This window comes from Canis lupus, chromosome X (genome assembly GCF_011100685.1).
Source record: "Canis lupus familiaris isolate Mischka breed German Shepherd chromosome X, alternate assembly UU_Cfam_GSD_1.0, whole genome shotgun sequence".
Taxonomy (NCBI): domain Eukaryota; kingdom Metazoa; phylum Chordata; class Mammalia; order Carnivora; family Canidae; genus Canis; species Canis lupus.
Window position 1 is genome coordinate 11,167,318 of NC_049260.1, and position 17,988 is coordinate 11,185,305.

Here is a 17,988-nt window from a genome sequence, read left to right on the forward strand (position 1 = left end):
ATGTAGCACTAAATGTTTTAGCTGATTACTAATGGCACGCTTTTCTGGCCCATAACCCTCCTTGTACGTTTGGGGTAAGTGACGGCTGCTGTGAGGACATGCAGAAGCAAAGATAAAGTTTGAGATGCTAAATAACTTTCCTAGCTGAACTCAGGACCATTATGTTGACCTCAGTTGTGCACATAAGCACTTCTATCCAGTGTAGCTATTCACAAGCATAGCTCAGGAAAAATGGGAACAGCGAGGGCACAGCAGGTCTCTGACTTCCTGCCCTTATGACCCTCACTATCTGACAGTGCCTGCTACCCTACTGAAGAAAAAGGCAAGACAGGATTATTGAAATAAGAACCCAGAAAGTGGCCAGGCCAATGGCACAGCAAAGATACTCAACACGGTAAGGGTTTATAGAACAGGGCTATTTTGCTGAGGCAGAAAGCAATTCAAGTAACAGATCCAGGGAACCCAAAAAGGGAAAACAGAACAAACCAAAGGATTCAATTAGGTACACAGTTTATGGATCAGCATTCTTTCCATTACACCATACTAGCTTTGGCAGTAAAAGCGTAACTTTCTCCAGATGGGGTTACCTAAGAAATAGTTTTCATTTTCAAATTCTTAGAATGGATAGTAATGTTTCCACAAGTTTGAATATAAGGAAGAGAAAGGATACCTCTCAGTATCTGGTGCTGTTCAAGTTTTAGGAGAGAGAGAGAGAGAGAGAGAGAGAGAAAGTAAGTTTTACACAGCTTTCTAGCCTGGACAGCTGACTTCTTTTTGCCTTTATTGGGAAGGACAGGCAGAGAAATATGTTAATTAGACCTCTCCTAAGACTAGGAAAAAACTGAGTGTTCAGTTTTATATTGTATAAAGAGATGTTACCAGGACAATAAAAGATTCACTTATATATTATTAGAATTCTAAAAGGATCTGCACATTTTGAAAATATTTGTAACAAGTGTATATAGTATTAACTTGCTTGTGTGCACCCTTAAATTGTCTAACATTTTTTTCATACCGGGGACAATACTAATAATTATACTTTATGGGTTGCTGTGAAGGATGTCACCATAAATATGTATTGATATGGATATTTGTGTGTATATGTGTTTCAAGCTGTTTGGCAGAGAGCTGGCAATCAATAAATGGTACATATATACTACACCTAAGCTGACTTGCACACATTCCTTAGTTAAGGGATTAGGAGAACAACAGAAAGTTTTGTGCCTGAAAACTGTGGTATGCTCTGTTCTAAAACAAAAATCATTTTCACTTCAGTGTGGATTTGAGAGAAGCATGTTTTTGAGGGTAAGCTCCGATTTATAACGAGGAAAGTGGTCAGAGGAATGTGCTTATGGGCAAACATTACTGAATCATGAGAGAGTAGCAAGGCCATCATTCCCTTCCAACTTTGGCTTTTCTTGTTTGTAGTAAGTAGAAAAAATATACTGGAGTACAAAACTCACTTGCAAAGAGGTTACTTGGTGTATATAGATTAATACTTTTTGGTTGCCTTTATAGGTAAAAAAAAAAATATGCAACGTGCTTTTTTGTATTATCCTAACTTTCCTACAGATAAACTATTACAATTAAATTCTATTTACTTTTTGATTGCCCTTGTTTTTCAATTTAGTTCCTGTAGGAACTAAAATGTATTTTACACATGGTTGTTCTTTCAGAACATGTCACAAGCAGTTTCAATGCACCTAGTGAGTGACACATACTGCTTCCAGATCTCTATAATTAATCCTGAAATGATACCATTTCCATTTCCAGAAATTCTGAAATCTTTTCTATTGACATTTCAAGGAAATAGAGTTCTATCTCCATTTGTAATGGATTACTAAAACAGGAGGTAGCATAGTATATGGACAATCATGAAAAGCAAGATAAGAAAATAATAACCTGTATTTTCTAAACCCCATCTGCATCACCAGATCATTAGGTACGAGCATTTTGAAGGCATGGAAGGAATTAGCACTTCAGAGCTGCAAGCATGAAATGCCACTTTCTATAATCATCTCTTTCTTTCAACTCAGATCAAAACTTCCATCTCACTTAAGGATTTTAAAGCAAAAAGAATCAGAAACATTCCTTTTGGCCTATATCCTTTTGTGTCTTCCCCTCTCCTGACATTCTCCTATTACTCCAGAATTCTTATTTTTCCAAAAAAAGAATAGGTTAAATTTTTACCCCTTTGAAATGTCTCATTGGACCCCTTAAAAATCACTTTTTAACTGTTAAGTGAATTTTCACTTATTTTTAAATTTCTCAGTCCCTAAGGAGCATCATATACCTTAAGTTATTTTAGTTAGAATTCTATATTTTAGCTTTGCCTAGGGTTAGAATTACAAATGGCTTAAAGGCATTTTCAATTTTTTTCAACTACTGGCCTATGCAGCATGCCTAGCTTTTTGAAAGAAATATGCTTTTCAGAGAAATGCCCTAAAATTTTTCATATTCCTATAGACTTACACAATTTCAGAGAAGTTCTCTAATAAAATTTAAATTAAAATTGGGCTCAAAGACTTTCATTTTAATGGTCTCACCCAGATGCTCTGCAATTAATTTCCACAGGAGCTGCATGTTTACAGAGACTTGTGAATCCTGACAACCTTGTTTATCTGTTTGAAGCTAATTTTTTTATACTAGGTTTTACTAAATACGATACAATAAAAAGACTATTTAAGTTTTTTGAAAATTTAGACCAAAATAATGTTAGATCAATTCTGCCTTCACTCAAGTGGTAACTCTAAGGCAGGATTTCTCAACCTCCGCATTACTGACATCTTGGGCAGGATCATTCTTTGCTGTGGGAACTGTCTTGCACACAGCAGAATGTTTAGCAGCATTCCTGGGCTCCACCCACTAGATGCAAATAGCACCCTACCTTACCCTCCCCAACCCCAATTACTTCTCACAACCAAAAAAAAAGTCTCCAGATACAGTCAAATGCCCCCGGGTAGGGGTGGAGGCAGAAGGAAAGCAAAATGTCCCCAGCGGAGAACTGCTGCTCTAAGGCATGCTATTTTGGGCATTGCTACCTATAATTCTACAAGCCTCGATCTTTATTTTTGCCAAGGAGGCATATAATATAAAGTGAAAACAAATGTGGAACCAAAATGTCCTGGCAGAGAAAACATATTTTAAAATATAATCAAATTAAGATTATAATTATAAACCAGCCAGTTTCTGTGCAGCAAGGTCTGATCTCAGCTGAACCTCAGCTAATTTCAAAGTCATTTCTCTATAAAGGGCACCACTCACTTTTAGGTTCGTCCCCAACGTTTGCTTCTTTTCTCTCTGAAGTTCTTTTCTGTAGGGATGGATGTTTTCCTTTCTGTCTGATAAAGCCGCCACACCACTACTCTTTTCTTTGCTTGCTTCACAACTTTGCACCAAGTTGTTTCCAACCTTAACTAAGGCAGAAGAAAGAGAACCAAGGGTAACCAATTCCTTCTCCAAAGTTAATGCCAAACGATCAATTAGGAAATCGACACTTCCTAATTTTAGGTTTTTGAAGAAACAGTTTATAGGGAGAGCTGTGATGAGATTATGAAGGCACTGGAACAAAGCTGTTTGATTCCTGAAAAAAAAAACAAACACAATATTATAAAACTTAGGACAGCACAAAGCAGTTGTATACAACTTACTATAATAATTAATACTCACTTATAAACCCTCCCATCATGAATAAAATCAATAATGCATCCATGTGATCTCTGATATTATTCAGACTATAGCAATCAAATGTACATATCCTATACCAAGTCAGTTAACATTCATCACTTGCTTCCTGATTAAATTTTTTCTCTGAGTAATAAGATTAATATTATATTTTTTAAAAGTGTCATTGTAGGGGAAAGGTGAGTGGAAATCGTAAAATAATTATTAGGCCCTAATTAACAACAACAAAAAAAGTCAAAAACAAACAACAAGTTAAAACAGCTCTAGTTTCCACATGAGGCCACCTGTTCACTGATGCCATACCAGGCAATGACCTGGACATGTTCCACAGTGACACAGATCTCTACTGTGGAGATGGTTCTTGGACCAAACACATATGCACTAAGTTCTCCGAACATATTCCAATTTGATATGCATTACCTGGAATAGACTATTAAATTCCCTTCAAATGGTGTTCTTTGTTTCCACTTGAAGAGTGTCCCATAGAAACTTCCTGGCCTTTTGCAAAAGCAAATTTCTGGAAATTCTTTGATTACTTCACATTTCATGTGTTCTAGAAGCCACATCTTCATTGAAGTCAGGGAATAGCTGGATGATGTGATTTGAAAACAAGTTCTGTTAAATGCTGTGAGAAGTGCAAAGAGATCTTCCACGTGTTCTATAAAAAAAAAAAACATGTCACAAGCTCTGTCATTTAACTGTTCATTATCAAATAAAAAGAGTTCTTAAAATTTTCTAATTCAATTAGGTATATTAAAAAGTACCAACAAAAATTACCTATAGGTTTCTTCTTTGGAAATATCAGCAGGTATTGCCTACTTGAAAGATCTTCTAGACTTAAAAAAAGTCTGCCACACTGAATATAATGATCTTCAGAAGAATTACCATTTTCCCTCTCCCTAATTTGTAGCAGCACGGTGCAACAAAAATTACTGAATGCTAAAAGTGGTGAAAGAGATGTGACAGCAGTAATGACCTGTCCACACTCTTTCTTAGATGACTGTTCACAAACAAAGCTTTCCTCTTCCTTTTCCTCTTCCTTTCCCTCTTCCTCACTATCAACAGTCAACTTGATCCTTTTGGATTCTGATCCTATTTCACATGGCACTGAGCATGGTGCTGGGAAAAATTCTCTACTCAACTTGATCACCCTATTTTGACATTTAATAAGCCGACAGCTGGAGCTATGAGCTTGATCCATTAACAGGGATAAAGTCACATGATTCAGGGACCTGTAAAAAATTCAGAGTTGAGTTGAGTCTAAAACCTCATTCTTTAAAATCAAAGGGATGATTAAATGCTACACAAACAACATTTTATTCTCTTTTCCTAATAAACATCGTTTCAAGCATAGAGTATAGCAGAGAATCAAGTGTATAAGCCAAACACATTTTTAAAGATCCTGTAATAGCACTTTTCTTGAAATAGGAAAGCAAAAACACTAAATACACTCAACTTCAGGAAAATAATTTTCTTAAGAGAAAGGAATGGTAAAATAATGCTAGGTTTTATTTTTAAGATAGGTTTTTACCCCTTCTTTTTTAAACAAGAAAAAAGGAGTTAAAGAGTTAAACTTTTTTTAAAAAATTTATTTATTTATTCAGGAGAGACAGAGAGAGAGAGAGAGAGGCAGAGACACAGGCAGAGGGAGAAGCAGGCTCCATGCAGGGAGCCCAATGTGGGACTCGATCCCGGGACTCCAGGATCAATGCCCAGGGCACCCAGAGATCCCCAAGAGTTAAACTTTTAATGAGTTTATTTTGGGTCATAGTTTAGAACGCAAATGACTCTAAAGTAAAAACTGCATTTTATACTCCCCTAAAAGATTTGAATAAAATCTGCTTTTTAATATAAAACATTGTTTATCCCTCAGCAATGATAATATTTGAGATAAAACTGTAAAAGTTAATTTCATGTTTCTATTTATATTTTTTAATATGGCTAATTAGAACATTTAAAATTATTTATGTAGCTTACATTATATTTTTGTTGGACAGTGCTGTTCTAGACCATCAAGATAATGCTATCATGATACTTACAGCTTCAAAGATGTGGTTTTCACTCCAACAACCAAACTGTCATCTATTACATGATACCATATCTTCTCTACTAGCTGTTCTGAATCTTGAAAACAGTCTGCTATCTTTTCATCAAAGGTACAGACAGGATTTTCTTCTTTACCACAAAGAGTAACAAGATGTGCCTTATAGAAAAAACATGTTTAATAACTGATTAACAAAAAACTACCAAATGTGGCAAAACGACAAAAATAATGTAAGTTAGCTTTTAGGCTTCAGAGCTTACAAATCTTAAAATAAATTGTCCTCTATAATATTTTACATTACAGATTATATATAAATCACTAAAACAAAATTTATAGAACTTATATGTAATAACTATCTACTCAGCTTAAGAAGCACGACCTGATTGGAAACAAGATAGGGTATCCAACACAGAGCCAGCCAGCACATAAGCTGGGAATCCATCTTGAAAAATAATCTGACATGTGTCCCAGGCATGCTGAAAATAATCCAATCATTATTAAAGTGACTTATACTAAGCCTATAACTGTACAATTTTGTATGAATAAAACTGATTATCTTTGGACTGCTGACCAATTATGGGTAAAACTGTATTTCTTTTAAAGATTTTATTTATTTATTCTTGAGAGACAGAGAGAGAGAGGCAGAGGCAGGCAGAGGGAGGAGCAGGCTCCATGCAGAGAGCCTGATGTGGGACTTGATCTTGGGACTCCAGGCCCACGCCCTGGGCCGAAGGTAGGTGCTCAACCGCTGAGCCACTAGGGCTGCCCTAAAACTGTATTCTTAAAAGTCCAGGCCATACTCATTCATTTCTACACACATATGGATTTATAATAACAAACAATAGACATGGTAGAAGGAGGAGCAGCAATAATCATAATTCACAACACTTACTGAATGCTTACTATGTATCAGGCACTGTTCTTAATGCTGCTTGTGATTCAATTAGCTTAACCTTCATAAAAAACCCTAGTACCCTAGGTTGGTAGTATTACCTACATTTTCCAGATAAGGAAAACAAAATACAAGGAAGCTAAGAACATTATATGGTCTCATTCATTTGGGGAATATAAAAAATAGTGAAAGGGAATAAAGGGGAAAGGAGAAAAAAATGAGTGGGAAATATTAGAAAGGGAGACAGAACATGAGAGACTCCTAACTCTGGGAAACGAAATAAGGGGTGGTAGAAAGGGAGGTAGGCGGGGGGTGGGGATGACTGGGTGACGGGCACTGAGGAGGGCACTGGATGGGATGAGCACTGGGTGTTATTCTATATGTTGGCAAATTGAACACCAATTAAAAAATAAAGGAAGCTAAGAACTTTGCCCAAAGTCACATAGCTAGCAAGTAGCAGAGTTGGGATCTGAACCAAAGCAGAATGGTTCCAGAGCCCATCCTCTAACTAAATCATTACTCAATACTGCCCCTCTACATAGTAATTACTGAAAAAAGATATGGGCACTTACATTCTAGTGAACTAAACAACTTCCTATGCCAGTAGCTGTGAGCTTTGAGGCAGGCCATTCATCTGAAACCTAAGGAAATTTTTACTCCCTGCCAGAATTTTTAAAAATAATCATGTAAACAGCCCTAAATAGTACCTTGCACACAGTAGTTTCAGTACAGAAACTTTTAAACATTTCTTCCCCTTTTTTTAATATTGGCAAAATTGGGGTGTCTGGGTGGCTTAGTTGGTTAAGCATCCAACTCATGATTTTGGCTCAGGTCATGATTTCAGGGCTGTGAGATTGAGCCCCAATGTTGGGCTCTGTATCAGGCTCAGCACTGAGCATGGAGCCTGCTTAAGATTCTCTCTCTCCTAAAGGGGAGGTGGGTAGGGGGTTGGGTGACTGGGTGATGGGCACTGAGGGAGGCACTTGGGATGAGCACTGGGTGTTATGCTATATGTTGGCAAATTGAACTCCAATAAAAAAATTAAAAAAAAAAAGATTCTCTCTCTCCCTCTCCCTATGCCCCTCTTCTCCCTCCTTCCCTCTCTCTCCAGGTCTAAAAATAATAATAATAATAGTAATAATAATAACAATAATAATAATAATACTGGCAAAATAGTTGGGGTAAGTGGAGAAGGGAAACGGGAGACTTTTAACAATGACTTTCATGAGCTTTCCCAAGACACTGGAAATGTAATATAGAAATGCAACATGATGTACCTTTGTCATGCTTCTTACATTAATGGAATCATATTTTGGATCCAAGTCCTCATATTGCTAAGACTAAAAATATAGACACAAGACATAGACTGCTATAAGAACAATCAATCTACAAGGAATACAGAGCTAGGCACTAAGGTGACTTGAAGGAAAAAAATGTAGTATCAAGTTTCTCTATGCCAGCTTTTCTTGATTTGTGACTTTGCTATGTTGTCTTTCTCTGTATGGAATTAATGTGCCTAAACACTACTTTTTATGAAGTCGAGGGAGGCTTTGCTAACTTTCTACATTACTGTACTGACATAAGCAACTGCAAGGTACTTGCAAGGTACTTGCAAGGTACCTAAAGAGTTCTTATTCTGGTCAACCACAAGGAAAATAAGCATAAAATTATAAAAAGCAGATATAAACACTAAAAAAGCATAGCAATTCAACTAGAGGAATAAATACCCTTAGAAATGAACACTGCAACAGACAAAAAGAACAATTATAATACTGATGAAATTATGTATTCATTAATAAAAGGCTGAATAATGTTCTGCATATTCTGTTTAAGAAGAAAATACATAATTCACTTAGGGATAATTGCTATGCAAACTATACAAATAAAAAAGTTTAATAGTTAAATCTTTTGAACAAGACGACTTGTTCCCCCAAGGTTCCCGATAACTGAGATTTTAATATCCTATAGAATAATTTGCAAATTGGTAAAACATTGGCTCCTTAATCCAATATTTTCAAGTCGTAAAAGTCCAGCATTATAATCCCTGCCACTTTGCTTCTTGGATCCACTGAGTAGCATTTTCTAAAATATCCAAATATTCCAATTTAAGTAAATTTTTAATAGCTTGTAGATTTCCAATTCATAAAAATGATAAAATGGTCACATGATTAATTTTACCTTCTCTGCACTTGTAGATGATGTACTATCATCTTTCCCTCGAACCAGGTTTATTAAAGTTTTGTAAGATTTTGAAATAATTTTTTCCTTAACCAAGAGATGCTGCTGCAATTCCTGAACAGAAGCCAAACCAACCTGTAAAGTAGAAAGAAAAACCATTGCCAGAGACAGTTTAAATGAAACCTGACAATATTGTTAATTCAGAACGTATTTTCATCAAATTTGCTTATTAATTCATTTTTCCATAGAAAAGCAGAAAATACTTCTCAGAGCAAAACTACTTTATTTATAAATTTTAAGTAATTATAAAGGAAAATAATACAGCAAGAAACTACAATAGTTTATGTATCAAACTCAAGAATGCCAATGTATGAGCACGCATTTCACCATTGAATTAAGTAATCAATCGATACGAATATGGATGTCTAATCACTATGAATAAAAATCAAGGCCTACCAACACTCCTACCCCTACAGGAAAACTATTTTTCTTGCTGTTGAAACAATTTCTGCTTCCAAAAGCAAAGAAATCACTATGAGTAGAAATGGTCACTTTTAACTTGATACTATTTGAAATCCTGTTCATATAACATCTATAGCAAATGTTAAAGATAACACATAGCCCCCAAACCCAAACTGTCACAAGTTTATTTTTATGCTAATATACTCAGTGCCTGGGTGGACTCTTAACTATAAGAAACAAACAAAATTTTGCTCTAAACTGGGCAGAGAGTAATCCATTCCTTTTATTATACCAGATAAACAGATTTCACTATTAAGGATGAAACATTCATGAAATGTATTTTGCTACTGAAAATATAAAGCCATGTCATTGAACTGACAGAAGCAGTTCATTTCAGATGGATATCTGAGACTGTTTAAGTATTAATCCAGCTCTTAATCTAACATCTTTTCTAGATTGAAAACACAAAATGCATCCTATTTTTCAATCCCTTTCTTTCAAATTACAGTTTAAGTCAGGTAAATTCCTTCGTATTGGTGAACAGAAGTTGGAAAGTGAAGACTAAATTATACCTTACTTCAATTGCACAAAATATGTAAAATGTCTAGCTAATATTTTCAAACTTCATCTGTTGACCTATTTCTGTGGGCTCCACATTATTCACACTCATTTGCTGAGTAATTTGTGAAAGGGAGCTGTACACATGAGGGGGGAGAGCCCAATGGGAGAATGCTGGAGGGGTAGGGAGTAGAAGAGAGGGATATGTGGGCACACTGTCAATGAAGGCACCCTCAAAAATTATCCATGTTCTCTCTTTCCTACTCTCCTCAAAACGCTCCTCACCCCACTCCAGGACTAAATGGTGAATCACTAGATTACTTAAATGTTCCATGTTGTGAAGTTTTGTTATACAACATTAAAAATAACCACATGGCAAAATATTTAAACAGCATGAAAATACTCCTCAACTTCTCTTTCTAGACCCTCAATCCCATTTGCAGAGCCAATAGATTGTTTACCTTTCCAGAAATTTTCTATTAAGGAATGCTTTCTTTATCTACAAACAAATAAAACCTATCCCAAACCAAATACAGGAGCATACTGCACTGCAGGACACCAAATCTTACTTTGTTGGTCTTTTTACTGGGATCTCTCTCATATATACAGAAGAGGGCATAATACAAAAACAGTCTATAAACTAGTAATGAAGTCAACACCCAAGTAACCATACGCAGTCTACTGTCTATGGGTGCTGCTCGGTCACGAACCTCTCTTTTTCTAATGGAGGCAATATTACCCCGGCCTTTTAAGGTAACTTCCTTGTTCGTCTTCATAATATTACTATCATTGTATGTCCTAAAGAATATTTTTAGTTTTTTGTGTTTTGTTCTTGAACCTTTTATGAATAGAGTCATTTTGTATGTGCTAGGTTTTAGAGTCATCTCATTTGTCGCTAGTAGCTGTCAGCTGTGACTTTCATTGCTCTGTAGTATTCCATCATGACCATACCAGCTCGCTTCTCCATTTTCCTACTGAGGAGCATCTGGGTTATGTCCAGACGTGCATGGACTATTACAAACATTGCTGCTGTGAATATTCTGTACATATGTACAAGTTTCTCCAAGATCCTGGTTTCCTCTTTTCCCCTCCAACTGGTTCCAACCAGTTGGAAAATAAATTCCGTTGGGGAAAGAACAGTGAAACAGACCCTGGTTCTAGCTCTGCCTGTCACTTAACCTTTCTGGCTATTTGTTTCCTCATATGTAAAATGGGGGAGAGAGTGTAGACTTGTTCATCTCTAAACAGCCTTCTAGGGGCACCTGAATGCCTCAGTTGGTTAAGCATCGGCCTTTGGCCCAAGTCATGATCCAGGGCTCCTGGGATCAAGCCCCATGTCAGGCTCCCTGCTCAGCGGAGAGTCTGCTTATACCTCTTCCCCTGTCCCTCCCACATGGCTCAAGCTCCCTCTCTCTAAAGTAAATAAATAAAATCTTAAAAAATGAAATGAAAATAAAACAAAAGCCCTTCTAACACTTGGAAGTATTTTTATCTAAATTGAGAACTAGTGATAACATGTGGATACGTGAAACAAAACGGACATCCAACTATCCCTTATTCACCACTTCCATATGCTCCTGCCCTCTCTGTGTGTTTATTTTCATTCTATGTCTATGCTACCTTCTGAGTAATTTTTTCTAACACAGTTTGGTTTGCTTCTTTGCTCTGCATCTCTTTAAGTCAACTCTTAAACTCCTCTGATGAGACTTTTTATTTCAATGTATTTTTAGTTCATAGACATGCTATTTGGTTATTTCCTGTGAATAATTGCTTATGATGCCTTATTTCTTTATGTGCTTAATCTGTGAGTGGTTCATTTTCTCTGAAAAATTGCTTGTGAGATTTATAAGAAGCCTAGGATAAAATATGCATTTTGAGAGAGGAATTTATGTTTCTTTCTGTCAGCTGTCTAGAGTACTACTGCTTTAGGTTAAACACAAATGCTCCCAAGGCAAAAGTAGCATCAGTTTCTCTGGGTTCTCTCTGGGTTCCAGCCTTTAGTTTGGCCTGATAATTTATTTTTATATTTTCAGCTTTTTTAAGCTGTTAGGGAGACTTTTCCTTTAAGATTTTATTTATTTATTTGACAAAGAATGAGAGAGAACACAAACAGCGGGGGAGGCAGGCAGAGGGAGAGGCAGGAGCAGGCTCCCAGTAGAGCAGGGAGCCTGATGTGAGGCTTGATCTCAGTACTCTGAGATCATGATCTGAGCCAAAGAAAGACACTTACCTGGCCGAGCCACCCAGGTGCCCCGAAGCTTTTAGGGAGATTTTAAGAACATATTTCAAATATGATTTTAACTTGTTTTTATCAGAAGAGTTGGTCCAAATAAATGAGGTGATATTTCTAAAAATCATGCTCTCATAAATTATTTTGGCATCATTTCTAAATTAGTATAAAGACCTACCTTAAAAAAAAAAGACCTACCTTATTTTTGACAGCTACATAGTATTCCATAGTTCAAGTATATTATAACTGATCTACCAAACTCCTAATGATATATATTTAGAATGACTGAATTTTATTGTCTATAAATACTATATAAACATTCCCATAAAATCATCTTCGTTTACTCTACAAGTATATCCTTAGAATAGATTCCTAGAAGTAAAACTGTGAGAGTAAAAAGATATGTCCAATTCACATTTTAAAGGCAATAATAATTTTCCTTCTGAAGAGGTTGGGAGACTTTACATTCTCAAGAATACTGTTTCGGAATGAATATTCACACTAAGAAAAATCATGTTTTGTCACTTTTTACAATTTCTATCTAAATAATCTGTCTCTATATATTTTACTTTGTTCAGAGCACAAAAATTTTTAATCAATCTTTTCCTTTATGGTTCTATGCCCACTACGATATTTTATTCTCTATTGCCCACATTCATATCCGCATTCAATAAGCATTTAGTAAATTTACTTTAATAATTAATATAGTTGCAAAAAATTTTTTAAAGAGCCTACAAAGTACAAATATTTACTATCTGGCTCTTTACAAAAAAAGTTTGCCAGTGGTAGAGGAAAAAGCTAAATGACAACACAAGGAAACAGACAAATCCAAAAGGAAGAAAAACTGGCCTGACCTCCTCATTAGTATCATTATAAGAAAGTGGGGAGGGGCATTACTCTAGATAAAAAGACCAATAACATATATAATAATCAAGTGCAAATGTAAACTTTGACCATATCCTGAAAAAAAAACACCTATAAAAATATTTTTGTGGCAATTAAAGAGATCTGAGGGGTGTCTGGGTGGCTCTGTCGGTTAGGCAGATGCCTTCGGCTCAGGTCATGATCCCAGGGTCCTGGGGTTGGGCCCTGCATTGGGCTCCTTGCTCAGTGGGGAGCCTGCTTCTCCCTCTCCCTCCACCTGCCACTCCCCCGGAGTGCGCTCTCTTTCTCTGTCAAATAAATGAATGGAATCTTTAAAAAAAAAAAGACATCTGAATATGGAATGAATAGTAAATAAGATTAAGAGATTATTATTAATTTTCTAACTGTAATAATACTATATGTTTACATAGGAGAATATCCTTATTTTAGGCAATCCCTGCTGAAAGACATAGAAGTTATAGTATTTGCAAGTTTCAAATGGTCCTACAAAAATGTACATACACATATGCAAACACATTCACAAGTACAGATGAGGGAAATAGAATTTTTTTAAAAGTACAAATAGTTGCATGCACATAAGGACTAGAAATAACTACAGTACTATTCTCTGAACTTTTTGGAATATTTAAAAATTTTATGAATGAAAAAAGGTAGGTTACAAAAGAATATGCATCCTATAATCACATTTCTACATAAATTTGCATATATTCATTTAAAAAATCTACAAGAATACACATGCCAAAGTGTTAAAATGGGTTATATCTCAGTAGTGGACTCCTAGGTAATTATTAGTCTCTTTTTAATATTTCTTTGTATAGTCCGAGTATTTTAGAGGGAATATGCATTACCTTTATACATTTGGAAAAAAAACAAACAATCTTTTTCAGAGAGCTTTATATGGAATATTTGAGGGCTAATTGTTCATTTTCGGAACATGTTATGAATCATCATATTTGATGCTCCTTTAAAAGAGATATTGTGGTATACTGATCCCTAAGACCAGAAAGAATGTGTTTTCAAAAGTGAACTTCATATATTTTATCTTATGACTCACTAAATTTACAGTCCTATTGTAAAAAGTATCATTTTTAGATAATACATTTATAAGTAATGTCACAATAATTTTTAGAGGTACTAACAAGGCAAAGATACTTTGAAATATCATTTTCCCAATCACTGAGTTGCTTACACATTAAGATCCTTTCTTTCAATGTTCTTTCCTTCATTTAGAATAGCACTAACCCAAAAAAGCAAAAACAAAAAGCAAACATAGACACTAACTTTCAATCTTCTTTCCAGAGGTGGAATCATCAAATAACAATTCTGTTCTTTGTCTTCAAATAAGTCATCTTCATTGCAATCCAATGTTTCACTCTAAGGAAAAAATATACTAAAACTGAGATTTTGAAATAAACTGAAAATTCATAAGATTAACAAAATAAAATTAAGGTTTATCCAAAGGGCAGTTTTCCATGTTACACACTATTATATAAGAGACAAAAAATATGTATTTTCCCCATCATTTCTTGTAACTGCAAAAAATTACTGAGACTCAGATATCTTATGGAGATCTGAAGCTTCAGGGGTATTATTTCCCTTCTGCCCAAGATCTTAAGATATTATGAACTGTTACTTCTTTTAATAAAGCAGGTTCATTTTATTTTATTCCTTAATTAGTCCAATGTTATTATGTTTACTAGTATAAAACGTGATTTTCAGAAGCAACAATAAAGTTAAAGTGTTACTATCTCTACACTCCAAATTTACACCAAAAAGCATAGTCAATTTGTGTAATATTTATTGAAAGGAGATTCAATGTATAATTTCAAAAATTCAATCTATGTATTTTAAGAGTTTAAAAAGTTTACTGTAAGAAATTACAAATACTGAAACAGTGGGTTAATAGCTTTAAAGTGTTCCAACTTCCTAAGATGGTTCTTAAAGTAATATATAAAAAGTATACAGAACTTACTGAATAGTTTATGTCGCCAAGATCTGTTATTATAAATGAACTCAGGCAACCTGAATTCAAGGAGTCCTGAAAAAGTAGCAGTACTTGTTCACTTCCAAGTCCTAGAAAGTCATCTATCAGTACTGAGCTAATTTTTTCCCACTTAGCAGCAACCTGAAAGAAAGAGGGTGGAAATGGAGGAATAGTATGATAGTGTATTTCCATGCAGTTGTAAAATCTGCTATATTTGCTTTCTTTGTCCTAACTACTAAACTAAGTATAATTGTTCAAATGCAATCACTTCCCTTAACCCAGGTTTTCTGACACGGCCATCGCTCCTCCCTCTTTATTTGTATATTCTTAGCCTTTATTCCTGTTTTTAAAGTAATTGCATATTTTACCCTAAGATATATTTTTTTAAAGCAGGTGAATATAAATATAACACCAAGGTAAAGCAAAGGCAAGAGCTACAAAATTCCCAGAGTGGCATGATTACCAAAGCAATTTATGAGCACTTAATTTGTGGATATCAGGGCGTAATTCCAGAGTTTTCAATACAGGGCATTTGAAAACTTCTTAGACATACAGAAATCTTGAAGAAGTAGCTTAAGAGGTAAGTCAATAGGGACTTAGGTAAGCAACTTGTGCAAAGGATGATGGTCCTTTGTAGAGAAAGAACCCTAGAACACAATTTCAAGGCAGGAAGGCCAGCCAACAGTTTACATGCTCACTCAGAGTGGCATAGTCTCCCTCTTTGGGTAATGTGTTATTGGCAGTTCTACAGGGTCCAAACAGGGGACCCACTTAAAGTGTATGAGGACTATATTACACTGAATTAATGGGGCACAAGAGAATAGTTTTTCCTTATCCAGGTGAATAAGGGACCTCAGGTAGGTGCAAGTCCGTGATGATAGCCCTAGTCCTCGTATAACATAATAACTACTTACTGAGCTTCCCCTGTGTGCCAAGCACTGTGCAAGACACTTTACAATGTCATTTTCTTTCATTCTCTCGTCTCAGAGGTAGGATGATCCCAATTTCATAAAGACAGAAAATGAGTTCACAAAATTAAACATATTCCTTAAGGTAAGACTAGTAAGTGGCTCAGTTGGAAGTCAAACCCAGGCTTAGTGTGCTCTTTCCATTACCCTGACCCCAATAACAATTATAGGCTATACTAGATGTTTCCCTGCTACCACTTCTGGAAAGGAAAAGAGAGTAGAGAAAGGCAGAAAATGTTACCTTCCAAATAACCTTCAAATAAAAGCACAATATGCTTTTAAAAGATTGCTTTCAAAATAAAATAGGGTACTTTCAAATTACTTTTCTTTGGAAATTGTAATTTATTTATTTGAGAGAGTGAGCGAGCATGAGTGCACACAGGGAGTGGGAGGAAGAGAGAGAATCTTAAGCAGGCTCTGCACACAGTGCAGAGTTAGACGCAGAACTCAATCTCTTGACTCTGAGATAAAACACAATTTCAACCTGACATTTTCACACACACAAACAGAAATACACATACACAAAGTAACAATTCACCTAAAAAAATGGGTGGCTCACTCAGCTAAGGGCCCAGCTCTTGATTTAGGCTCAGGTCATGATTTCAGGGTCAGAGAGATTGAGCCCAGCATCAGACTCCATGCTCAGTGCAGAGTCGGCTTGAGATTCCCTCTCACCCTCCCTCTGCTCTTCCCCCTACTCACACTCTAACTAAATAAAATATTTTAAAAATTAGAAATAGTTATATTAAAAGACAAATAAATATATAATAATTGTAGCTATATATTTATATATTTCCAAACAACCCAAAGGTTTTATGACTCAAAACGGCAAGGCAAAACCTTTATCAGGTAGTATTCAGATAACTTTAAGAAATAAGAATGATGCAATATATGATTTTAAGTGCAGCACTAAAAATTGTTTTGCTAATAAGACTCCAGGATAAACTCTCTGAAACATATAAATCCTAAATAGGTCTAAGGCTACACCATTTGAATGATTATAAGTACTATACCTGAAAGTTCTTTTTCCAAATGGCACAAGCATCACTGGACCTAAAGGATACGATGAAAAGGTCTCCTCCTCTGCCTGAATTCATAAGTTGAACTGCACAAGGATCTCCAAATGGAAGCTGACAAATACTTTTAGGAGTCCCATCTTGAAATGAAATCAGCTGATTCTTCCGAGTAAGGGCAATCACAGACATTCTTAACTGGTTGTTGACAATCTTAGTTGCACAGACATGCACATAAGTTACTACACTGCTATAAGCAGGAGGGATAATGTATGTATCACTTATTATTTCTTCATTTTCAAGGGAGTATACACAAAATTTGGTATTCCAAATTTCATAATCTGATTTTGAAAGCTTTTTGGTGCAGTCCTCCTCAGATAAAAAACTTGCCTTTGCTCCTAATAAAACCATACCTAGATTTTCAATCTCCCCTGCCCACTCAACAGAGGCAATATTAACAGACACAGTAATAATTCTGCTGGTTTGGGAAGAGATACAGTAGAATGTCTTCACGTGTCTCCATAAAACTAAAGGGCCATCAAGGACTCTTACACCATCCTTCAACTCATGCCTTAGTTTAAAACTCAATCGCTTTTCAAATTTATTGGTTCTGTGAAGAAATAGAAGAAAATATTTGAAGATGTTATTCTTCTTATTGCATTGTATCATAATACAAGGGAGATTGATTCCAGTTCTGTAATCTGACACACAGTTGCAACACATAATTTTTAAATGAGAGTTTTCTTCTTTTAGCATAAGGAATCCAGTAGACTTCTGAACAAATGTTCTTGTTCCTCTGTCAAATACCATTCTCCTGACATGTAATACGGGTATTTTTGCAGGCCCTTTACTTGCAAAATCTCCTTTAGACAATTGAAAAATAAGGACTTCCCCATTATAACACATGAGCATTTCTTGTCTGTCAAATGACATTGCTTGTTTGCTAGTCATTCCACAATATCAAGTCTTTGTGTTGGTCCAATTTTCTTTGTTGTTTTGTTTTGGTTTTTGGTCCAATTTTCAAATGCAAATTGATTGCAGTTGATGCTTTTTTTTAAAGATTTTTTAAAATTTATTCATGAGAGAGAGA

At 35.5% G+C, this 17,988-nt stretch overlaps 1 protein-coding gene across 16 annotated transcripts in view; it reads right to left on the reverse strand.

Annotated features, from left to right (window-relative positions):
- The window catches only part of FANCB (FA complementation group B), a 459,601-nt gene extending 441,616 nt beyond the window's left edge, over positions 1-17,985 (reverse strand). For 15 of the 16 annotated variants that reach the window (XR_005386142.1, XR_005386146.1, XR_005386147.1 and 12 more), the window contains exons 1-8: positions 16,899-17,985; positions 14,906-15,058; positions 14,215-14,307; positions 8,799-8,933; positions 5,724-5,887; positions 4,462-4,916; positions 4,105-4,342; positions 3,265-3,583 (exon numbers count right to left, since the gene is read on the reverse strand). Coding sequence is in view for 1 of the 16 variants with exons in the window: in XM_038586855.1 (XP_038442783.1) it covers positions 3,172-3,583; positions 4,105-4,342; positions 4,462-4,916; positions 5,724-5,887; positions 8,799-8,933; positions 14,215-14,307; positions 14,906-15,058; positions 16,899-17,849 (2,601 nt within the window). In the remaining 15 variants the exon portion in view is untranslated. Of the gene's footprint in view, positions 1-401; positions 3,584-4,104; positions 4,343-4,461; positions 4,917-5,723; positions 5,888-8,798; positions 8,934-14,214; positions 14,308-14,905; positions 15,059-16,898 lie in introns of those variants that run through there. The other variant, XM_038586855.1, reaches the window with a different exon arrangement.
- Positions 17,986-17,988: the final 3 nt, after the last annotated feature.